This window comes from Rhinoderma darwinii, chromosome 7 (assembly GCF_050947455.1).
Source record: "Rhinoderma darwinii isolate aRhiDar2 chromosome 7, aRhiDar2.hap1, whole genome shotgun sequence".
NCBI classification, from domain to species: Eukaryota; Metazoa; Chordata; class Amphibia; order Anura; family Rhinodermatidae; genus Rhinoderma; species Rhinoderma darwinii.
In genome coordinates this window covers 22303461-22328848 of record NC_134693.1, presented here as the reverse complement: position 1 = coordinate 22328848, position 25388 = coordinate 22303461, and the positions used below count along the sequence as shown (strand labels likewise).

General features: G+C 44.5%; 2 protein-coding genes across 2 annotated transcripts in view; one reads left to right on the top strand and one right to left on the bottom strand.

Annotated features, from left to right (window-relative positions):
- LOC142657685 (calcium-activated chloride channel regulator 1-like) overlaps positions 1–25388 on the top strand; it is a 1094600-nt gene that overhangs the window by 809224 nt on the left and 259988 nt on the right. The gene's annotated exons all lie outside the window — the stretch shown is intronic.
- On the bottom strand, positions 10912–25009 carry CMPK1 (cytidine/uridine monophosphate kinase 1). The gene is made up of 6 exons (XM_075832961.1): positions 24800–25009; positions 22069–22215; positions 18630–18782; positions 17361–17437; positions 14953–15049; positions 10912–14453 (listed from the first exon to the last, which is right to left on the bottom strand). The coding sequence occupies exons 1-6, from the start codon at positions 24944–24946 to the stop codon at positions 14409–14411; spliced, it is 666 nt and encodes a 221-aa protein (XP_075689076.1). The 5' UTR covers positions 24947–25009; the 3' UTR covers positions 10912–14408.

Here is a 25388-nt window from a genome sequence, read left to right as displayed (position 1 = left end):
TAGTCTGGAGCGCCCCCTATAACAGCAGTCTGGCTGTGTAGTCTGGAGCGCCCCCTATAAAAGTAGTCTGGATGTGTAGTCTGGAGCGCCCCCTATAACAGCAGTCTGGCTATGTAGTCTGGAGCACCCCCTATAACAGTAGTCTGGCTGTGTAGTCTGGAGCGCCCCCTATAACAGCAGTCTGGTTGTGTAGTCTGGAGCGCCCCCTATAACAGCATTCTGGTTGTGTAGTCTGGAGCGCCCCCTATAACTGCATTCTGGTTGTGTAGTCTGGAGTGCTCCCTATAACAGCAGTCTGGCTGTGTAATCTGGAGCGCCCTCTATAACAGCAGTCTGGTTGTGTAGTCTGGAGCGCCCCCTATAACAGTAGTCTGGTTGTGTAGTCTGGAGCGCCCCCTATAACAGTAGTCTGGCTGTGTAGTCTGGAGCGCCCCCTATAACAGCAGTCTGGCTGTGTAGTCCGGAGCGCCCCCTATAACAGCAGTCCGAATGTGTAGTCTAGAGCACCCCTTATAACAGTAGTCTGGCTGTGTAGTCTGGAGCGCCCCCTATAACAGTTGTATGGCTGTGTAGTCTAGAGCGCCCCCTATAACAGCAGTCTGGTTGTGTAGTCTGGAGCACCCCCTATAACAGCAGTTTGGCTGTGTAGTCTGGAGCGCCCCCTATAACAGCAGTCTGGCTGTGTAGTCTGGAGCGCCCCCTATAACAGCAGTCTGGTTGTGTAGTCTGGAGCACCCCCTATAAGATGCAGTCTGGTTGTGTAGTCTGGAGCGCCCCCTATAACAGCAGTCTGGATGTGTAGTCTGGCTGATATAGGGGTGTCCAGACTACAGAGCCAGACTGCTATTATAAGGGATGCTCCACACTGCACATCCAGACTGCTATTATAAGGGACGCTCCAGACTACACAACCAGATTGCTGTTATAGGGGGTGGTCTAGACTGCACAGCAAGACTCTTGTCATGGGAGCACTGTAGACTACACAACCAGACTTCTGTAATAGGGGGCACTCCAGACTACACAACCAGGCTGCTATTTTAGGGGGCGCTCCAGACTACACAACCAGACTGCTATTTTAGGGGGCGCTCCAGACTACACAGCCAGACTATTGTTAAAAGAGGTAGTCCAGACTACACAGCCAGACTGCTGTTATAGGGAGCGCTCCAAACTACACAGCCAGACTGCGGTTATATGGGGCGCTCTAGACTACACAACCAGACTATTATTTTAGGGGGCGGTCCAGACTACACAGCCAGACTGCTGTTATATGGAAGGCTTCAGACTACACAGCCAGACTGCTGTTTTAGGGGGTGGTCCAGACTACACAGCCAGACTGATTTTATAGGGAGCGTTCTAGACTACAAAACCAGACTGCTGTTATAGGGAGAGCTCCAAACTACACAGAAAACTGCTGTTATTGGGGTCCTCCAGACTACACAGAAAGACTGTTGTTAAAGGGGGCAGTCTAGACTACACAGCCAGACTGCTGTTATAGGGAGCGCTCCAAACTACACAGCCAGACTGCGGTTATATGGGGCGCTATAGACTACACAACCAGGCTGTTATATTAGGGGGCGGTCCAGACTACACAACCATACTGATGTTACAGGGAACGCTCCAAACGACACAACCAGACTGCTGCTATAGGGGGCGCTCCAGACTCCACGTATCTGGCAGCCACTCATTACCATCCCTTCATAGAAATGACACGCATGCTCAACTACTGTAAGTGATACAGACATGTTAATATGACAGTATGGGTTATGTCTCGTTCACATCTGCGTTGGTTGCATGCTGCGCTATTGTTTCCAGTAAAACCACAGGCACCCCGACGGAAGTTTTGACGGAACCCATTAAAGCCATGCAGTTTCATCGGGCACCAATGGGATCTGTCACATAACGGAATCGGGACATCCGGTCGTTTTTTGTTGTACTGCTCCTCTGATGGAGTGTGAATGTTTAGGGCCAGCGACGGACTGGAATCCCCTGGGCCCACCTGGCCCTACAGAATATGTGCACATCCACTTGTTGTTATCATTGTACACATATGACATATCGTCAATAATGTCTAATAAGAAATAGACACTAGTGGCAAGTCCTTGGCTCACAAGTCATCTCCAAATGGGGCTGTCTTCTGCTAGACCTTTTAGGACCCATTATGGAGTCAGAGTCTGGGCCCACCGGAGGATCTTCAGGTACTCTGGTGGGCCAGTATGACTCTGTTTAGGGCCATCTTTAGAGTATGGAGGTATTAAGAACTTACACATCAAACCACAGCCTCACACACAACAAATGCTCAGAGAGATTGACACGCTTAATTGGCAGGTATCCAAAAAAGCTGAATGACAGGAGGTAACGATGCGCTGAGATTCAAGAAGTCACAATTCTTTTGTAGGCTTCATACGGGAGACTAAAAAGCAGCAAAGTTTACCCAGCTCCTGACTGTTTGACAAAAGGATTTAAGCTTTATCAGGGACGGAGGAACAATAGGTAAACTACTTCCATTAGCGGCCTCTTCCATTAGGCCGGTCCTGCTCACTCGCACAATACGCAGGTCTGTTTAACCTCTTGTTGTCTGAATAGTAATGACATGTATGCATGAGGCAGGATAAACTCACTTGCAGGGGCGTAAATAGGAAAGACTGGGCCCCATAGCAAACTTTTGACTGCCCCCCTTGTAGATAGTGCCCCCCTGTAGATTGTGTTATACAGCCCCCTTTAAATTGTGCCATACAGCCCCCCTGTAGACAGTGCCATACAGTCCCCCTGTGGATAGTGCCATACAGCCCCTCTGTAGACAGTGTCAAATCCCCCTTGTAGATAGTGCCATTCAGCCCCCCTTGTAGATGGTACCCCCAACTCCCTCTTATAGATAGTATCCCCAACTCTCCCTTATAGATAGTGCCTCCCCTGTAGATAGTTCACCCCACCTCTACCTTATAGATAGTGCCATACAGACTCCCCTGTATATAGTGCCTCACACCTCTCCCTTGTAGATAGTGCCATACAGCCCCCCACATCCCCCTTGTAGGTAGTGCCCCCACCTCCCCCTTGCAGATACTGCACCCCACCTCCCCTTGTAGATAGTGGCATACAGACTCCCCTGTATATAGTGCCTCCCACCTCTCCCTTGTAGATAGTGCCATACAGCCTCCCACATTCCCCTTGTAGATAGTGCCCCCGCCTCCTCCTTGTAGACAGTGCCATACAGCCTCCCACATTCCCCTAGTAGATAGTGCCCCCACCTCCTCCTTGTAGACAGTGCCCCCACCTCCTCCTTGTAGACAGTGCCCCCACCTCCTCCTTGTAGACAGTGCCCCCACCTCCTCCTTGTAGACAGTGCCATACAGCCCCCCCCACCTCCCCCTTGTAAACAGTGCCCCGCAAACAGATAAAACAAAAAAATTTGTACTCACCTGGGCCCCCCCATTCCCGTGAACAAAGGAAGTTGCTCCACAATACCGATGGGATCCTTGCATAGGCCGGCATGATCCAGTGATGTCATCATGCCAGCCTGCACCGGGATGCTGTCCCTGTGCCTGACAGGTTGCAGGTCGTACGGCCTGAAGGCTAGTAAATGGCAGAGCAGGGAGATACCTCCCTGCTCTGCCATAGTGTTCAATAGTATCTGCATCCTAAGGACGCTGATACTATATTGAATGTCGCGTCACTACCATTGTAGCAGACATAGCGGCTGCTAGCGGCCACCATGTTGCCATGATGGCAACACGGGCCCCCTCATGCCCCGTAGCAGCCACTATGGCTGCTACAGCAGTAGTTAAGCCACTGCTCTCATGGGATTTTCCGAATGCGCCCCACGACCCTCTCTTTGTTTGTAGGACCGGCTCGGCAGACTCACAAATGCATTAAAGGGAAACGTTCTTCGTAACTCAACACCTTCAGCATTATCAGCAGCTCAAACACAGCGTCCAATTGGTTGTACAATGAAATTTAAAGGCAAAGTGTTGACTTTTTAATCCATGAATTGCACACCTCATCCTCAATGGCACCCTAGGCGGCTGCCAAATCTGCCAACCATCCGGGCTCTGCATGTCCGTTTGAGGTTTTCTTCAGATGTTCGACTTGCTGTGAATTTGTAGAAAATTTTTGTTTTAAAGGAGCCACAAAAGTTTGAGGGATATGTCAAGCTGTGGCCTTGTATAAAATCTGAAGTAAGGCCCTGTTCACATCTGCGTCCAGAAATTCCTTTGTTCTTCTGTCAAATGAGCAGAACAAGGGAATACTGGAAGTAGCGGTTCTGTTACACCACGGACATCACCGGCGGCCGATAAAACCCATTGACTTTAATGGGTTCCGTTGTCTTTCTGTCGGGGTGCCGTGGTTTTACCAGAAACAATAGCACAGCATTCTGCGATATTGTTTCCTGTAATTTCTGAAGGGTCTGCAGTGGAGCCTCCAACACAGATGTGAACGAGGCCTTATAGAGATGTTTTATTCTCCATCGTTTCTGTGTCAATTCTATCTGCTGAAATAAAAATAAATAAAATATAAAAAATTAAAAAAAGACGGAAAAAGACAAATTCGGATAATGAACACTACCGTATTACGGCTCTGTACAACTTCCTAGCAGCCATAAAATGGCGCCTATAGAAGTCTACAGAGCCCTACTGTACCTCTGATTTCATACAGAGGTTTACAAATTTAATCGGATGTTGCATCATTGAAGATGTTCTTCCAGATTATGGCGCTGTATTGAGGAACCATACGGAGCAGGAGGGACACCTTGTGTCTCTTTATAGCCTTCACCAGGTCTAAGGCTGGATTCACACATCGCGTATTTGTTGTCGATTTTGACTTTGATTTTTAAACCAAAGCCAGAAATGGTTTCAAAAGGAATAGGAAATACAAAGGAAGGACTTCTACTTCTCCTTCCTCCTGGATCCACTTCTGGCTTTGGCTCAAAAATCTGAATAAAAATTTGCAACAAAAAATATGCGATGTGATAATCGAGCCTAAATATTTTGCAATGCAACAATGTTGCATACGACCGTAGCCATGTGCACGGCTGTGATTTTCGGGTCAGCCGCGGAGTGTCACGGGCCGTGCACATGGCCACGTCCACTATTTCCTATGAGCCTGGACCATGCACGGACCGAATGGGGCCGCAATTCTCCCGTGGATTTTCGGGGGAATTGCGGCCGCAAAAGCACGTTCATGTGCATGGGTCCTTAAACTTAATTACATTGTTGAAGGCAATATGTTCTCTAAAAAAAACAAACTCGTTTAATATCACCAAGGGCTTATTCAGACGAACGTATCTGTAGACCGTGTGACAGACATTTTTTTTTTTAACGGCCATCACACGGCTGCATGTATTTCTATGGAGCGGTTTACACGGCCGTTGTTTTGACGGACTGTATGACGGGCCTGTAAAAAAAAATAGGACATGTCCTATTTTTGTCCATTTTCACAGATCCCTAAATAGACGCAAGTCTATGAGGGATCCGTGAAAATGGGTCCCGCAAGTGTGCGACTCGGATGTGAAAAATGGCAGTTTTTCACTTCCGAGTTTACACTCGTTCGTATGAATAAACCTTAAGGCTAAGTTCACACTTGCGTTGTATAATCCGTTACTGTGATCTGTTCTTAGATCAGAATAAGGATAAAACTGATCCATTAAAACAAATAAAATAATTTAATTGCATCCATTAGCGTCCGTTATGTTAGTCATCCGTTTTTTTTGACGGAGATAAAGGTGCAGATTACAGGACTTTTTTCTCCGTTAAAAACAAAGGATGTCTAACGGATGGGTTATTTTTAGCATTGGTGTCAATGTAAAACAGATTGTAATCCGTTTGCATCTGTTATTTTGATGCCATCCGCTAAAAAATAACTAATGATATTTAAACGGATAGGCCAACGCAAATGTGAACGTAGCCTTAGGCTGTGTTCACGTCTGCGTTCAGGTCTCGATCATAGGAGCCGAAGAACAAAAAAACGGAATTGCCGCATCCATCGCATGACGGAAACCAACAGCGCCCGATGGAACTCATTGACTTAAATGGGTTTCGTCGGGTTTCCATCATGATGTCCATCATTAGACCTGAAATGGAGACTTCTGGTAGCGATCCTTTCCAAAATCGAGTTACATCTGCAGTCCACAAAAGTGCATTATTGCCTCGGGACTGCAGCTGTAATTCTGTTTTTTTGTTTTTTTTTTGCATCCGTCCCTTCCTACAGAATTTCTTGGACTGCATGAGCAGCCTCAATCACTCTTTTATCTGATTATTTATATAAATGCTGCACTGTTAAGACTCTACACCCTTATTTGTGAATAGAATGCTAGAACTACAGTAAAGAATGACACAAAGCAGAAACAGAGAAAGTTTGGGAAAATGGGTTCAAAATGCCCATTCCACATCTTTATTATCAAAGGCGGGGAACGAACATTAAGCTTCCGGCTCCTGTGATTCCGGAGCGGCAGTTCTCCTCTCCTCGCTGGACGCCAGTATTGCAGCAGCCATAACCAATGAGCCTTTCCTTGTTATTCAGGGAAAAGCGCTTGTTGGACCTGGCAATGTTTTTTGTTTTTTTTAATGAATAAACTTTTTTCCAAGTTTAATGATGCCCTAGGTGGGGACCTACCCCTAGTCCTGGCCATGTGCAAAAAGCAGGATGACCACCCACATAGGATCTCTAACGGCAGCAGTTGGTGGTAGTCACTCTGCACCTGTTACCTGTGTAAAACGTTATGATAACTCACGCACAGCCCAAGAAAATATTAGAAAACTTCAAAGAAGTGTTGGTGGTTAAGGGGTTAACACCGCAGTCAGTCCCTTGCCTATTATTTACAATACACAATGAAGTCACAGCTCCCCCTGCTGGACTGGTTGGGATGTACATTGAAAATTTGATGCATCTGAGGATCTGATCTTCAGCCATCCTTCAAAACATTCACCGACCAAAAACCCAGTAGTGTCGGGTTTGGCGCGTTTACTAAAGACAATTCCAGATCATAAAATCCGAGCACGGGAAAAAAACAACCATTAATATTGGTAAAAATAAAAAGACGACAAAAATGAAAAAAAAAATTTCCAAAAAGAAAAAAATGCAATCACAATAAAACCCTAGAATGCGGTCACGCCGGGAGAGCGCTGCCCACTAACTACAGTGTTGCTTCTTTTCAGTTTGCTTTGGAAGAAATCCCGTAACTGAGTGTATACCAAAAGAACAAGGCCCCCCCATTATGGGTTTAAAGAGCTGAACCGAAAAACCCAGCGCTTAAATCCAAGAAGAAAAGCCTTCCGAGGTGAAGGGGTTCGGCTTTTTTTAACCACTTCATAGCCATAGAATTGTTCCCCTTTGAATTCGGAGTTTCTGAGTATTTAGTAGTTACATTTGTGACATGCGGTCAGCGCTACAAGCAGGAGTCCAAGTATATTCATATATTCTGCCCCCTATGGTTGGTTTTCACACTTTTTTTTGATGGGTTTTTCATGGCATTTTTTGCAGCATTTCTTATTGGACAAAAACGCTGCAGACAGATGTTATATTAAAATCTATAGTAAAATTTAAAACTACGTACAAAGGGCTTGGATTTATTAAGACTGGCCAGTCTTTTCATCTACCAGTCTTAGGGTATGTTCACACGCGCTATTTTCAGCCGTTTTACGGGCAGTAAATGCGCTGAAAAATGGCTAAAAATGCTGAGGCTTAACACCTCGAAACATCTGCCCATTGATTTCAATAGGAAAAACGGCGTTCCGTTCCCACGGGGCGTTTTTTACGCGGACATTTTTTTTAAGACGGCCGCGTAAAAAAAAAAGCCTTGTAAAAAGAAGTGCATGTCACTTCTTGAGCCGTTTTTCATTGACTCAATAGAAAAACAGCTAAAAAAACAGCCGTAAAAAACGCAACAAAAAACACGTTACTTTAAAAATGGCTGAAAATCAGGAGCTTTTTTCCCTTGAAAACAGCTCTGTATTTTCAGCCAATTTTTGATAAATGTGTGAACATACCCTTAGAGTATGTTCACGCTAAAAATAAAAAACGGCTGAAAATGACGGCAATGTTTTCAAGGGAAAACGTTTTTTTGTGCTGAATTTTTTTGGATCTGTTTTTACATTAACAGAATGAAGTGACATGGTCCGTTTTTTTAATACGGCAGCGTAAAAAAATGTCCCGTCTGAACTAAACGCAGTTTCTTTCCATTGAATTCAATGGGCAGATGTTTGTAGGCATGTAACCAGCGTTTTTCAAGGCTTTTAGACCACGAAATACGTCTGAAAACTCTGCGTGTGAACCTACCCTCAATCTAAAGAAAGCTGGAGTAAGGCGCACATATCTTAATAATTTAGGCACACCCCTGTCTAAGGCTGGATTCACACGAGCGTGCCTTTTTTTTTTTTGCCTGCGCAAAAGGCACTTGACAGCTGCGTGAGTCAGCCGCGTATGATGCGCGGCTGCGTGCTTTTCGCGCAGCCGCCATCATTATGACACTCCATTTGGATGTTTCTAAACAGAAAAGCACGTGGTGCTTTTCTATTTTCATTCATCCTTTTGACAGCTGTTGCGCGAATCACGCTCGTCCCACATAAGTGCTTCCGTGTGACATGCGTGATTTTCACGCACCCATTGACTTCAATGGGTGCGTGATGCGCGAAAAACGCAGAAATAACGGACACGTCGTGACTTTTACGAAGCGGACTCACGCTGCGTAAAAATCACGCAACTGTCTGCACTGCGCCATAGACTAATATAGGTCCGTGCGACGCGCGTGAAAATCACGCCTATCACGTTCGTCTGAATAAGCCCTAAGCCAGATTTGCACTATAATGTATGCGTTTTCTGGCGCAAATTATAGTAAATTTATCAGCTTGTTGAGGCCCAACCCCTTTAGCTAAGCCCCACCTACTTTTTTTTTATTTATTTTTTTAAAGGGATGGAGGCATCATATAAATGCAAAAAAGTGTCAGATTTTTTTCTGCAAAAAAATCCGCCACATTTTTACACAAATTGTAATTTTTGAAAATTGACCTAGTGGGTCTCTTAAATTCCCCCCAAAGTGTTTTGGTTTGTGGTATTTTAGGGGTCAGCGGCTTTTTCTTCAAAACTCAGCATGTTCTGTGGATTGCGTTTCTCCCATACGCTTCTCTGTAGGACTTGAAAAACGCATGTAAAAATAAAAAAAATACAATATGGCTCTTAAACATCATTGGGGGCTCATGTCGGCTAAGCATTTCTCAAAGGAAGGGGGGGGGGTTGCAGACATAGAAGTAAACTTTACCATAATAATCTAAACCAATGCCATTTTTTGCCTCACAAGCTAATAATACGGGGGCAGATGGGGCAGACAAAAATTGGACTTTACAATTATATTTTAAGGGCTTGGGATTCTCAAAAAGTTTGCTGTCCATGGACAGAGAGATGCATAAGAGTTTGCCACCCTTGCAAACTTTATGGGTGATTCCGGAGAAGTGGGAGGATAGACCTTTGATTTTAATGGGCACTGTGTAATGCTTAATCTCTCCTGCGGTGGCGCTGCTGGGGAACTGAACACTCGCTGCCTGGTTTTCCCGCAGATTGCAGCTTATCTATAAGGCCGGGTTCCCACGTAGTGTAAACGCTGCTGAATTCCCGCAGAAGAATTGTACGTAAATTCCGCAGCATTTAAAGTAGCAGCAAAGTGGATGAGATATTGAGAATCTGATGCCCACGCTGCGGAGAAAAAAAAAACGCAGCGTAAACGTTAATAAATTTACCTTCGACGCAGAATTCAATTCTGCAGCATGTCAATTTATGCTGCGTTTTTGTTGATTTTCTGTTGGGGGTTTTCCCCATTGAACTCAATGGGGATGCAAATCCTGCAACAGAAAGCCAAGTGTTGCAACATTTACGATTACGCTGCAAAAATCAATATCGCAACTCCGGAAGAAAAAAAAAAATTAAACTTACCCAGAAGGCTCTCCTTCCTGAATTCCTGCGATGACGTTTCATCCCATGTGACCACGGCAGTCAATCACAGGCTGCCGCGCCACATGGCGTACCACGTCATCATAGGAGGCTGGACTACGCGCAGAGAAGATGGAGGGGGTAAGTATTTACGTTTTTTGCAAATGCTGCTTTCCGCAGCGTAAATTCTGTCCGAAAAACCACACCACAGCGGTGTGATTTTTCCGGCGGAGAGTGCTCCGGGTTTCAGGTCGGAAACACTGCGCAGTGGGAGCCCGGCCTAAACGCTGCAGAATTTTCACAGCATCTACAGTAGCAGCAAAGTGTATGAGATTTAGAAAATCTCATGGCCACGCTCCAGAAAAATAACGCAGCGAAAACGTTCATAAATTGACCTGCGGCGCGGATTCTAAATCCGCAGCATGTCAATTTATGCTGCGTTTTCATTGCTTTTCTGTTGTAGGTTTTCCCCATTGAATTTAATGGGGATGTAATACCCACAACAAATAGACAAGTGTTGCGACTTTTGCGGCAGAATCTCAACTCAGAACATTAAAAAGCCTATACTTACCACCCGGGTGTTGTTCTTCCAAGCCAACCCCCCTTGCGATGACGTTTCATCCTATGTGACTGCTGCAGCCAATCACAGGCAGCAGCGGTCACATGGGCTGCAGCATCATCCCAGGAGGCCGGATTGTACGTCAACGGATGGACACGTCGCGATGAATACAGCCAGGGTACGTATGAACGTTTTATTTATTTTTTTAAATTTGGTGCGGTTTTTCGGACAGAATGTGCTGCGGGTCCTAGGACGGATATGCTGCGTAGTTTTACACAGCGTATCCGACCCATGAGAACTAGGCCATGAGGTCTAAAGGTCACAGCAGCGATCAGAAAAAAGGTATTGTAAAAAGCAGACGACCCCTTTAACAACCCTCAATTCTTCAAACCCTTTTTGTTTGTTACTTTGTAGAAATTATTTAAATAAGAAAACGGGTATTAATCCTCTTCAATTTATTGATAAAATTTTATTTCGTTCTACTCATATCACCATCACAAAAGTCCAGACATGAAAGTTACTGATCGGTCGATGTCCGTGGCACATTCTTCTCCAAAAACATATTACACAAAAACATTTTTTTGTACATTCAAAAATCGTTTTGACATTGATCCTGAGGCCTGCACAAAATACCTTCCTAGCGGTATATCAAGTTTTTATTATTATTATTACCACCACCAACCTACGGAATTACAAAATTATACAGCCCCTCTTTCATCCCTGAACAGCCAATTTGTTTTTGATCATTTCTCCTGCAGTGCCCCTACAGGAGAGACAATGTATGACATGCCCCAACCATAGAGAGCTATAAATCTCTATATGGATGGGAGTTTTAGGATTTTTTTCGCAGGGCGATACTACAGATCTGTGTGCGAGTCATATATTGCTGTCCATAAACGGGATTAGATCCTATCATAAGAAATCAGGAAAATCATTCCCCAAAATCAGTCGGGTCTGTTCCCGTTTTGACACTAAATATACGGCTCACCTTCATATCAGTTAGTGGAGCGAAACCACAGTCCCCAGCATGCATCAGCACAAACTATACAAATTGTTCAAGTGAATACCTTTTAATAAATTTTTCCCTTTACCAAAATGAGCACCCCTATTTAAAACAGGAAAGCATAAGATAGATGGACATATAAGGTCTGGATATAGCAGCTTACCAACATATCACTAAAAAGAAAGCCAGCACCTGAAGGGCAATTAATTCCCACTGGTTTTGGCAGCAAACCTATTGAATGAGGTGCCCAAACTGAGAGTATACCTGTTCTTAGACCGGAGGTAGATTGTCTGCCCTTAGTTAAGGGGAATCTAAACCAAGAATATAAGTTGGTCCAGTATAAAATGACAATTCACTGTTGGTTTAGTATTTGCACAAAGCCCAGAGGTGAAGTAACAATAATTGGATGTAAAACTCAGCACAGTGGGCGTGTCTGTCAGCACAGTGGGCGTGTCTGACTGCAGTAGAATTCTCAGTGTATCATTTAACATGAAAGGAAGAGAAGATCATTACCAGATAACTAGAGCTCAGCATTTGCAAACGTAAGCTGCCCATACACTTTGGATAGCGGTCGTCCTCCCCGCTCCACCATTACTGGTTATTCTCATCTTTTGCTGGCGTATCACAATATGTCAGTTTTGTATGGACTGTTCAACGTATAACCAGCTTCTCCACTACCTCCATTTCTAACTAATCCAATCCATCGGTAGTAATGTAGAAAATCGTAAACTTTTAATGTAAACGGCGCTACCAGTCATGTAAAGTAAGTAACTCACGGTTGCTCATTAGCAGTAGTGTCCAAGCATGCCGATAGCTTAATTCTAGTCGTTCTCAAACGTTTCCTGCGCTGTATGTTATACATCACTAGACCACACGCACACGATGAGTGTTACCTGCGGATTTGCCGTGTAGATTTCCCTGCGGCAAATGCGCAGCATAATACTGTACCAGCAAAGTAAATGAAATGTCGCGTAAGCTCATCTACATGTAGCAGGAACAGCGGTGCAGTATTTAAATTCCGCAGCATGTCAATTTAGCTTGCGTTTCCGTAAAAACACCAAAATTCCCAGCATAAAATGTGCACGTTTCTGCATCAAAATACAGACCTAAAAATGCATAAAAAAACGCAATATTATGCACGGATTTTACCTGCATTTATGTTTTCATGCGGATTCTACGCATACAATTCTGCAACGTGGGCACGTAGCTCTACGGAGTCCATGGAACGGAACAGGCATAGATGGAGATTGGCGAATGCCTTTGGGTTCATCTATAAACTCCTCCTACATCTAGATGATGATCACACTCCCCTCCCGGAGGTCTTGAATGAACGTGCGCCGACTGCAAACTCACTCCCTCGCGCAGCGCCGCGGTTTGCCAATGTTGCGTACTAATGATGTCAGCCCCGGCACATGCGCAGTATTGTTTTGAAGCCGAGGCTCCCGAGTGCGCTAATCGTTTAGTGCGCACATGTGGGATACAGACGAGAAGGAAGAAAAGAAAATGCTGGCGATACCGGGAGGCAGGATGGAGGCAGACAAGAAAGAAGGTACGGATGACATATCATTTACATACGGCGCATAAACTGTCTACAGGGATTACAGCGATATGGGGAACTTTTCTTAATATCGGATTGGGCGTGGTCAACAATGTGCCCGGTTCCCTTACAGCCGAATACAGGAATTAAATATTTGTAAATTTTTATGTAGCTAGACCCCTCACTCCACCCAGATCTATAGAAATACCTCGCAAGTTGAGCCAAGCCTAAAATGTGAATAGCTAAAGGCCAAACAACCAACTACAGAATGACAAGGACTAGTTTTAAGCCACCCGCCCCTCTAACTACACTCCTGGCAGAAGGGTCTCTTGGTGCAAGAGCAATTTTCAAAGCCGACTTCCCCGTTCCTCACAGATGAGCGCTAAAACCCGGAGGACTGTGATTATGTAGGTAAACGGGAGTGCGTAGCGACAAACACAAAGCTGCCTGCAGAAACTATCCCTTTATAACCCTGTTTTTTTATTTTAGAACTTAGCACATAGTAAATAAATGATCCCTTCCATGTCAAGCTATGTATTTATATACTAGATAATATAGATACGTATAGATATTAGCAGACGAGAAGGGAGAGGTATAAAGTTGCGATTGTCCGCCCTTCCTTCAGATGTAGCAGAGCTGAATTAGTCATTTATTTCTTTTGTGGACTGTGAGAACTCACTAGGTTTACCTGTATTGCTATTGAGAACTATAGATTGTGATATCGCCATGAGCTGCGCAGAATTACAAACTCAGCTCTGCTACATCTGTTTGTTTATTGTGCCAAAATACAACTTTCAGAGCCCCAATGAAGAGGTGAACCCTGAAGGTTGTTCGTATATATCGTGCTTTTTCACTTCACCGTAACAAATATATCAGACAATTGACATTAAAAGTGAAGATAAACAAGATTTAAGACGACTGGTAACAATTTAACGAGAATTAAGAATGCCAATCAATGCAGTAGAAACGACCACCCCCTGGCGCACGCCTAGTGATGCCGCCGTCTGAACGCCATTTCAGCTCTGCCCTGTTATGTAACGACAACCACCACATTTTAACTTTCTGAATGGAAATCCCAAGTTTTATCATAAAATATATTTTGCCCATTTCCTGAATAAATATAAAAGGGTCATTTGCTGTGGCCGATTAACCCCTCCACCACCACAGCTGTGCTCTGCAGGTCAGATGAGGGTAGTAGCTCTTGTAATGCAGGGACAGTACGACCCTGGCATGTAGCTAAAACCTTCAGGACGAGACGGGAGGATGGAAATAAAAGGAGACGTTGCAATACGATTAAACCCAGTATTACAGTGCGTACATAAAAAAAGAATAGAAAAAAATAGATATCAACTAGGCAATGAATAAAGTTTATGATGTGGATGGAGCTCAGAGAAGCCTCATTTTCCCTCATGGTCAAAGATTTCTTGGACTTTGCCAAAAACCTAAAAAAAGAGAGAGGAGATTAGAGGGGTTTTCTGGTTAACAAAAAAACAAAAACAATTTTCAAGCCCTATTAGGGAACTCGGAGTTAATAGAGGGTCCTCAGTCAGGCAAACTGGTCAGCCAAAGTGGAGAGCAACTATTAAGAGAGTCTCACTCTGGAGGACTCAGCACATCCATACAATACATAAACAGCCAATTGATTTCAATGTGAGTTGAGTAATGCTTAATTTCGCCTGTGGTGGCGCTGCAGTAGAACTAAACACTTGGTGCGAGGTACCTTCTTAGATTACAGGTGATCGCTGAAGGTCCTAGCAGCACGACACCCAGTGATCAGCTTACTGCTGTGGACCCTTCGGACAAAAAGAATTTGCCCAAAGAGGACAAACCTTTTATACACTGAATCAGTATTGACACGATGAAGAAAATTTCAGCAGTTCTCGAGTCGCCACCAAAAAAACTTTTCAAAATCATCTTCTGTTAAAGGCAGCTGTAACCAACCTGATCTACAGATTTTGATGCGTCAACTTTTCGGACCTTTCCCCTTTTCTCATACAGGTCAATGATGGGCCGGGTGGACTGAAGGTACGTCTGAATCCTGGAGCGTAAAGGAGAAAACAGCTAAGATTTGGATCATAAAAATATTTCTACTTTTAAAAAAAGGGCCATACCTGTCCACAGGGTGCTCAGACCTATTCAATTCAAAGTGGCTGTAATACCAGACACAGCCTATGGGCAGGTGTGGCGCTGTTGCTTCTGGAAGGCTATGCACTTGCACTTTTGTCATCTATAATTAAACTTCTGTATGATACTTATCTCGATTATATTATATGTTACACTCCATTATTATTGTCATTTTTGTCCTGCGTTGTGTACGTGTTCTTTGGTAGGACTGTAATATCTTTTTTTTTTTTACATATTTTGGATTAATTGAAAGCTTTCTTTTGTATACAAGTTTGGTCTTGCACTTTATTTTGTTGTGTCGGTGATATAGGTTTCTGGAAGAAATTTTTTTTTAAATTCTAATCCTGTACAAACCCATTAAGACCAAAGACAAATCATTTTGGGGTACCGAGTACACTTTAACACAGGGATTGTATAGTTTAGAAAACCCATTCCCATACAACCTTTTAGGAAAATCTGGGTTAATAGGGGGGATCCATATCTCTCGTTCATAGTGGTTACAACGAGCGTCTCTTGCTCTGGAGGACCCATCCTGTCCTGCATTACATAGACAACCCATTGATATGAATGGACATTGTGTAACGCTTAATCTCCCCTGTGGTGGCGCTGAAGCGAATTTGAACACTTGCTGCCAGGTTTTCCCACAGATTACAGCTGATCACAGGGGAACACTTTGTGATCTGCTTATTGTCAAGGGTCTCATCTAACAAGTAGCGATTGTCCAAAGCGGAGAACCCCTTTAACTATTCTGCCTACGATAAATAACAGCAACCAGAGAGAACAAAAATGTAACGGACGCCACGAAAACCCCATTGATGTCAATAGGGACTACAGCTCCGCTGTGATTTTCTGTAAAAAAGTGACAGAACAGAGAAATATAGCGAAATAATGCCAGTCACAATCTAATGCATTAGGGACGATTATAACAATATAATCATCAGATCGTCATCCTAAAAATAATAAGAAATGCTTCCAAATACTTTTTCCATAGTCCCAATTCAAAATTATGTCATTCTGTAAAACAAATTTAAAGATGTATAAGCCGAGGCTCCTATAATGTACATCTCCTACCGACCACTACAGGGGCAACCAATTTTCTGGCTGAATTAACAATAAGAGCAATGAAGGCAATTCTACACAGTGGGTTTACTTTATATGGGAGCACGGCCCGCAAATGCGGGTGGCTGTCCGCGGCCGGCCGTGCCCAGGGGGCCTCACTCGTGACCCTAGAGAATAAACCAATGTGCCCCCAAGTGTATCATTAGAATAGTCTCTTTTTTTTTTTTTTTAAATTAACCCTAACAAAAAAACGACGTGTTGCAATGTGGTGCATTCATTTTAACATGAGATACGGCTTAAATGATGACATATAAATGCAATAATCAAACAATAGGATCAGCAGTAGTATAAAACCTGAAAGTGTAATTCTCACGCGCAGCTACCAAGGTCGGAGAGCCAAACATAGCGGCAAAACCCCTCAATCGGATCCCGGCAGGTGTGGGACCCCCGAAGCGTCAGGAGTGATAAGCACCATGTATCTCACTTGTTGAAGTTTAGCAGGACATCCTTGATTTTCATATACAATATTCACATAAAGAAGCGGAATATTAAAGGGGTAATCCCAGACAGAATCAACAATAATCTGATCGCGAGAACGGGGGTCCAAAACCCCCAGATCCTCCTCACTGGACATGCAGCGGTGGTCAAACATGCGCGCTGCCGCCACATTCGGAGGCTATAGGACTGACGGAATCAGACGAGCGCTGTACTCTGCTGTTTCTGTCATTCCCATAGACTTGGAATGAAGCGGCAGCGCGCATGTTTGACCTGCGCTCCTTTTAATGTCCACCTCGCCGCGGTTAAGCGGTGAGGAGTGGCGGGGGTGCAAGCGGTGGATAGGTGATAACTGTGATACCCCTTTTACCAAGGTCTTCTAATGAGGGAGCGATGGGGTCTCTCTACCATCCACCTCTTGGCCATACTTTTACGAGCCAAAAATAATGCACTACAGAGAAAAATCCTATCATGGCTGAAATAATCTTCATCCTTGAGGATCACCTCCAACCGAAAGGAAGCGAATATGTGGGAAATAGGTGGTCAAACCCGGCTCTCCCCATTGGGCACCTATGACATCTAGTTGATTGGGATCGGCCCATATAAAGCAGCCTAGTCCCATTCTATATATAAATGTACGTGGAGAATGTGTGATAGTCGTCTGTACGTACCTCTTCTCCAGGCTCTCTCTGTTATCATCACTTCGTCCACTGCTTTTCCCCCTCTCCAGGCAGCGTGTGATGCAAGTCTAACATAATGCAAAGAATTAGTAACCGCTCCGAGCATATGACAGGAATAGTACACCGCAGAGATTTTACTACAATTCACATCTCATGGCATTGTCTGAACTGGAAACAATCGGAACAAAATCTCAGCTGTGAGAAGTTTTAGGTCTGTACTGGTTTTCAGCTTCTGGATGTAAACTAGAATGTTGATATTCACTGACAGCAAGCAGGCATATTTAAAATGGTGAGGAATTAAAGTGGACTATAAAAGTGGCAGAAATTTTTATTACACAATGAGTTCCAGACTGACAAAAATGGCTGCAAAGCTGCTCTTAAAGGGCACCCGTCACCTCCCGAGAAACCTCACGAAGCCAGAGGAGAGCAAAATATAAAAACCCTCAAATATATAGAATTAGGAAAATAAAAAATCTCCTCTTAGTGATAAAAGCTTGGCGGGCCTGGCCGACCATCTAATGTGTATAGGGGTGTCCCAACTCAGGCATGTTGGAGGTCAACACTGCAATGGCTTATACCACTCTACCCATTGAGAACACATGCAGGCTCGGCAGAGGGTCCACGTGTGTGGGGAGGGGGGGGGAGGGGGGGGATAGCTGCTGGCCGAACGAGCATTTGGACGATGGTCATCTAAAGTTTACACCCACCTTAACCTTTTACAAGCAGCCGTCTCCTCCTCCCTCACTAGCAGATTAACCCTCTACAAGCAGCCGTCTCCTCCTCTAGATTGACCCTTTACAAGCCGCTGCTCCTCATCCTCTTGATTCCTTTACCTCGAACCCTGACCAGATCTGAGCACGAGGCTCCACTATAGAATCTTCTCCCACCCCCGTTACAGTTTCTATCTCCCATAGAAGAAGAGAATCTCCTGATATTTGGAGGTCACCCAGCTAAAATAAAAGTAGAACCCGTGTCCTGTAATACTGAGGCAAATCTGCTGTTCTGCTTATAATTCTTTGCCATATACTCAAATCTGTAGCAGCCGCGTCGCAGTGCAGGACCGGACAGCGGGGTATCCGGTCTTCTTTGAAATGGTGAGAATTAGTTGTAGGCTTTGCAGCCATTTCTGTGAGCCCATAAAATAGAGAAGAGAAGGACAGAAATGAGAAAAGGGAAGAAATGGCGCCCCCTGTGCTAATAGCAGAGTAGGGGTTTGGAAGGTGTTCTATCTCGCCGGCAGTCACCCCCGACATAACCTACCTCATTATCGCAATCAAAGAAAAGTACAAAAGACACATCAGCTTTGCCATTCATGGTCCTGTCCCAGCCCTGCAGGTTGTCCTCGTTCCTGGGGAAACCATCAATAAGGAATTTGTTCTTCTCAGTATTTGCCGCCATGGTTTGCGCCATTGCCTGGACCATTAAGTAAGACAATTAATTAGAAGAATCTACATGTCAAAACAGGGATCAATCACAAGGAGGTCAGGAAGGAATTGTTCAAAATGAAGATCTGGATTAACTGCTATGGGAAGGTACCGGATCTCCTTGCGGAGATCCAGCTGATGTCGGGTGTTTTGTCTGGGAGAAATATGCAAATGAGATCTCCTTAGAAGGAAGAACACTAGCTCTCTAGTGCCACCTATAGATAGCTAATTTGCATCTGAATTAAATGGAAATTTAAAGTAAAGAGGAATTCCACCTTAAATTTATCTTCTGACCTATTAAAACGAAGATCGAATTTCCAAATTGAAGAGACTGAAGAAGTGGTATGGAAAGAACCAAAACCCATTTTTCTGGACAATCATTCCATTGAACAACAATACAATCTGATAACAGAACAAGGGACTGCGCAATAGTACGGATTAAAGGTGGTATTTACACGGCTGCTCGTTTGCTACTTTTATAGGGAGATGCGCTGCCGACAACGATAATATTTTTGCCATTTAGAACTATGCAATCAGCTGATGAACGAGCGTTTGGCTCGTTCATTGGCTGATTGTTGCCCTGTTTATACAGGGCAATGATCGGGAACGAGCGTTCTGTGAACGCTCGCTTGCCCAATAATGGGCTGGCGTAAAAGGGCACTTAGAAAAAGAACGTGCACCTATATCATAGTGGAGGCATGCTGGGAACAGTAGTTCTGCAGCCTGGTAATCTATAAATTATAAATCATTATTGAAGGGACCCTGAATGATATCTAGAGTGAAATATTCTACATCGCTGTGCTGAGGATTCCTCCCGTGTGACTGCAATAAAAAGCCCCAGGAAAACAGGATATAACTTCCTGGAAACTTGCAGCAATCCGCCTCTCATCTCAAAACGTACACAAACTATGGCCCGCAGATTGTCGTCCCAATATAGTCCAAAAACCACATACCCGCCGGACGTAATGTCAAGTAGAAAAACTCAGTGTACATGGGGCCAGCCAATACAGGCACCACTGCATAAAATGTACCCCCTGTGTGTCAATGAGGGGGTAGCAAAATAAAGCCGCCACATATGGGCATACAGACTTCAGCTAAACAATTAAAATATCACATTATATAACCAACACGGTGAACTCCGTAAAAAAATAAATAAAAAGAGGTGATAAAAAGTCGCATGTACCCCAAAATAGTACCAATAAGCACCATTAAAAAAACGGCCACGTGAATACACCCATAGAACTTCATTGTGTGAATGTAGCCTAAAAAAAAACACTCGACGGAAAAATAAAAAAGTTCTGGCTCTTGGATTGCAGCGTTCCTCGAGAGGTTAATCATTTTAGAATGGAAAGTTCTGCAAGTCTGTATTCGGACTTCTCACCGTTTTCAATATCTGACTCTCTTCGTCTAATCTCGTGGGTTCATGTAGGACGGCGGCCTTTGTATTTTCAGGTAGATCTATAATAAGTTACAACACTGACATTTGACCGCAGCATTAACCCCTTCCCACCACAACCGGTTTTTGTGTTGGTTTTTTCATCCCTGCCGTTCCAAGAGCCAGAACTTTTTTCTTTTTCCGTCGACGTAGCTGCATGGGGGCTTGTTTTTTGCAGGACAAGTTTTAGCTTTAATTGGTGACATATTGTAACATTTAATGGATTGAAAAACGTAAAAAATTTATTTTGGAATGGGAATGAAAAAAAAAGCAGCAATTGCTTCATTATTATTTGGGCTTCATTATAAGGTTCACTGTGCAGTAAAAATGACATGTTAACTTTATTCTGCAGGTCAGTACGACCCTGTCTTGTAGATAGCACCCCTCCATGTAGATAGCACCCCACTGCCTGATAGCAAACCCCCCCCCCCCCCATCCCCATCATAGCTCCCTGTAAGAGCGGAATCCTCGGCGGCCAGACCCCGCTCTGGCAAGGGATTCTGCTCCTGTAGAAGACCCCGGCGTCACTATCCATATATGGACAGTGATGTCAAGGGGTTACTCCTGGAGCAAAATCCCCGGCCCATCTACAGTGGGCACTGTGGCATTATGTGGGCATTATCTACAGGGGCATTGCAGCACTACCTACATAGGCACTGTGGTATTTTCAGGGGGTTGGGATAAAAAAAAAAAAAAAACTGCCAAATTAAATATAATTTTTTTTTATTTTTTTAACGCCCATGGAAATCATACGGCAAACGGCCATTTAAAAACGGACAGACGGACTGGAAATAAATGAAAATTTATAGACACGCTGATGCAAAACGGCCATGAAAAACTGACAGTTGATCAGTTTTTAATGGATATCTTTTTCACTGCCGTGTGATTTTGGCCTTACGGGACAATCCGGATTTTTCAATGACACTATTTGCTGTACATATTCTTATGTCGCTTTTATTATTTAAACATTTTTTTGGGGTAATCGTGCAAAAAAAAAAATCTTACTGTTTACTGTGCAGTAAAAAGAAGAGTTTACTTTATTCTACGGGTCAGTACGAATACGGTGAAATGAAACCACTTTTTTTTTTTTTTTTACATTTTAGGAGAGATTTTTGAATTTTTTTTTGCAAGGGGGGGTGGTTTGCTTTTTGTTAGACCCTGCGCTGCTATGGTAACCCAACAGCGCGGAGCTCCTTCTAGCTGTCAAACACCTTAGATGCGGAGACCGCTATTGACCACAGCATCTCAGGGGTTAAAGGGGTTATGTGGGGACCAAAAATTATTAGCAGTGCTCACTGCAGTATGTGGGAACACTCGCTAATATACATTCCGGTTCCCTGTTGCGTTGATTCTGAGATTTTCATTGTGCAACTAGCCAGCAGCGCTGTCTTCCTTCATGACGACACGACTCTTGGTCATGTGACGGGCCCCGCTGTACTCCATGTACAAGCAGGAGCAGTAGTACTGCGAGTACATAGAGTGCCGCGGGGCCGGCCACATGAAGAAGAGTCGTATCGTCATCAAAGAAGACTGCGCTATAAAATGTATGAAAATCTCAGAATCAGCGCGACGGAGGAGCGAAATGTATATTTCACTGCTAAAATTTTTTGGTCCTCACATAACCCCTTTAAAATGCCAAGTTCAGAGTTATCTCCAATTCTGTCGATTGCGGCAGGAGAAGGGCTGCGTATAACTGGCGTGTTTCTGCCGCTGATCTCATGGGTACACTGGCAGTGACGGACATATACGTCACAGGTCAGGATACACGTGTCTTGTTTCACTGATGCTGATAATTTACGTGTATCGGTCGGCGGCCATCCCTAGCCCCAGCACTACTTACCCTCTGCAGCAGACTAATGGTGATCTCCACCGGGACTATCTTCCCGTCCTTAATGTACGACTCAATGAGTTCGCCATATTGAGAGCCGGGCCTCTTCCTCTCGTCACGAAGCAAGTCTCCAGCTGACAGATGGGTGTAGCCATATTTCTAAAAATAAAGAGGACAATTCTCTTCGGTCACAACGTCTTATAAGAACAGCGCGGAAAATAAGAACAACGTGCCCACGGCTGATCACAACGCTTCCTCGCTTAGCAGAAATGGGACTAGGGACAAGTAATGGTTGCGGCTTTCCTTATTTATTTCTGTCTCGGCAAAACAGCTAAGAATAATACAAAGAACACGAAGCAACTAATACACCGGCCACTAAAACAGACAAAACGGCTACTAAAGTCTACTGCCTTGTGCCCATCCATGATCGGTAATGTGGGAGGTAAAGCTCGGTGGAGGATTATCCGATATTCCAAACCATTCACACACACACTGTAAATACAAGGCAATTTCTTGCTGAAATTTTACGGCAATTGCAGCAAAACACGTATGTATTTACACGCGGGTCTCCCCGGAGCATTACGGCAACCCTCCAATTAATCACCCCAGGGTATCTAACCAGCCCACCCCCTTCCCAGTAGTCGCAGCAGGACTCGGGATTTGTATGCCAGTCTTAAACTTTACTGCGCTGTAGTAAAATACGCTAAATTTATTAAGAGCAGCACTCCTAATATATTTGGCGCATCTTTACCTGTCCATGCGCCAAAAATTCAAAAGTATGTTGTCTATGCGAAGGCGTATTTTTGCGCTTGTGCTACAGATTTTTAGTTTCTGGTGTAATTATAGTAAAAATAATCGGTGTGTCAGACCACAGTCTCCCGCTGAACCCACCTACTTTTCTCACCACTTTTAAAAAATGGTGATGAAACCGTAAAGAGGGCAAAAAGTCACTTATTGCTCAATTATGGTGTGCGCCATAATTGGCGACTTTTTGATGCCAGATAACAGGCGATACAGCCGTTCATAAATTCCCCCATAGTGCTTCTCTTTGCCTTTCTATCCATGGGAACCCCGTCATTAAACGGTCTGGAACCCGCCCAAGACAACAAATATATGTTTACAGTCCTGAAACCTCCGCGAGGCAGAATTATTTTCGGCAACAGCTGGAGAGCCCCAAGTGAGAGACCACCGCTTAAAAGAAGGGGCCGTGGCTGTAAGTGACCAGACTCCTCCAGCTGTGACTCATATTTCCAAGATGCTGTGAAGTTCTACAAACATAAGTCAAAGCAGAAAGGGTAAAGCCGTCTACTGAGTGAGCGGACGCCGACATTCAGGACTATAGTGGTACATGCCCCCAGACCTCTTCTTATATAACCCTCAGATAGGTGTAGAAAACCAAAAAATGGAAAATCCCTTTAAGGCATGGAGGTGACCCTAGACGTGCCAGAATAGAGTGACAGCTCCTGCAAGAAAAAGCGGGTAACAGTCACACGGAAGGGGGTCACTATCAACTGAGCCACCGGAGCTGAATTCATAATTCTGACGGTTGTTACTATGATAAATATCATGTCGTTGAAGGTCAGACTGCTCGGACTCCCACCGATCCCAAAAATGGGCTTACCTGGCTGTCCCTGTGTGACCCGTATGAATGGAGCGGTACTGTACATGTTCGGTCCCTGCTCCATTCACTTTATATGGGGCTCACAGGAACGGCCAGGTAAGACCACTCATGATCGGTGGGAGTCCCAGCAGTCGGCCCCCCACTGATCATATATTTATCACCTATCCCGTGATTAGGTGATAAATACTGATTATGGAAAACGCCTTCAAGTCTTCTGGAGCCGGTGATCACGTTCCAAGAGTCCATAGAGACAGCAATAGAGGAAGACTCAAAAAAGAGTTTGGCGCCTGCAGTAATTTCTAGGTACATATTCAGCTCTGAATGAGAACAGATGATGATGAGGGATGATGACTACAACTCGCCTTATCCTGCCTGGTCCCGCAGCATTCTCACATTCCCCTTGAAATGCCAAAAACGGACTTTGCCCAAATCCTTACAGAACACGTCATCTGTCGTCATCTCAACCTCTAGGTGCTCTGGACCCGGCTGGGCTGTTTTCAGACATTGCCCGCAAGCAAGAGTTGGTGTTTTGCCTAAATAAAGGGTTTCCCATGACGACGTTGCTGATTACAGGGTGATCCTGCTATAACGATAGGGTCAGATTTCACACCCGACACACCCTAATTACTCCTAGAATAACTTTATGTTCGAAGTTCACCAGTTCTCTCCTAATCATAAGAGCAAAATCCTAAAGATCACCCCCCACCCCCAATAAAAGTCGCCCTCCTCACCTCTAATTCTATAATACCTCCCCCGTTAGTTCTGATTCTAGGAAAGTTGGGTGACAACTAATGACAATCAGCACTGCAGTCCTAGGGTCAGTTCACACAGAGCTTTTTTTAGCGCTGATTTTGATGTGAAAACCGCGTCGGAATCCGTGCCCAAAAAACTGCTGAAATCGCCCCCCATTGATTTTAAGGAGGACACATTTTTTAATAGTTGCGTTTATACGTTAACCCTTGGTGGTCCGATGGTTTCCAGCACACTGCTATCATTGGCATGCTGAGACTTGTAGTTCCACAAGAGTTAGATTGGAAGTGACTGTCAATGGGCAGGAAATATATCGGCCTCATCATTACATTACAGGGGCAATACGCTTCACTGACAGCCATACACACTCACCTCCACGATCCTCTCACACTGGGTTCCCTTCCCAGCCCCCGGTCCTCCGAGGACGAAAACGACGAGAGGCTTCATGATGGCGCGGACAAGAGAGCGGGTGTATACTGCAGGGACCCGGGACACAACGCCCAGTGCACGGAAGAGCATACAGAATAGAAGGGGGCGGAGCACAAAGCCGGCTGCCCGCTGCTGAGGTGTCACTCACAGGAAGTGATGTCACCTACTCCCGCCCCTTCGTTTTCAGAAATGAACGTTGATTGGCTGAGTCACTTTTCAATTTTAAAATTGCCCTTCCAGTTGTGCTCATGTTGACTGTGGGCATTTGCCAGTAGTATGGTCCATAAAGCCCTGGTGAATGTCGGGGTTTACCTATATTGTGAAACACACTGGGTAATATTTATCAATGCAATTATGTCAGCCTCTAATTGGTGTAATTGCATTGAAAAATGGGAGCCATATTTATCAAGCGCCCCACCAATTGATTATACAAAGGGGGGAGGGAGGTCTTGCAAGTCACAGACAATGCGACTTATTGACTAAAGCTTTCGCCCTCTTCTCCACACAAAGAAAGCCACGCCCTACGTCTAAA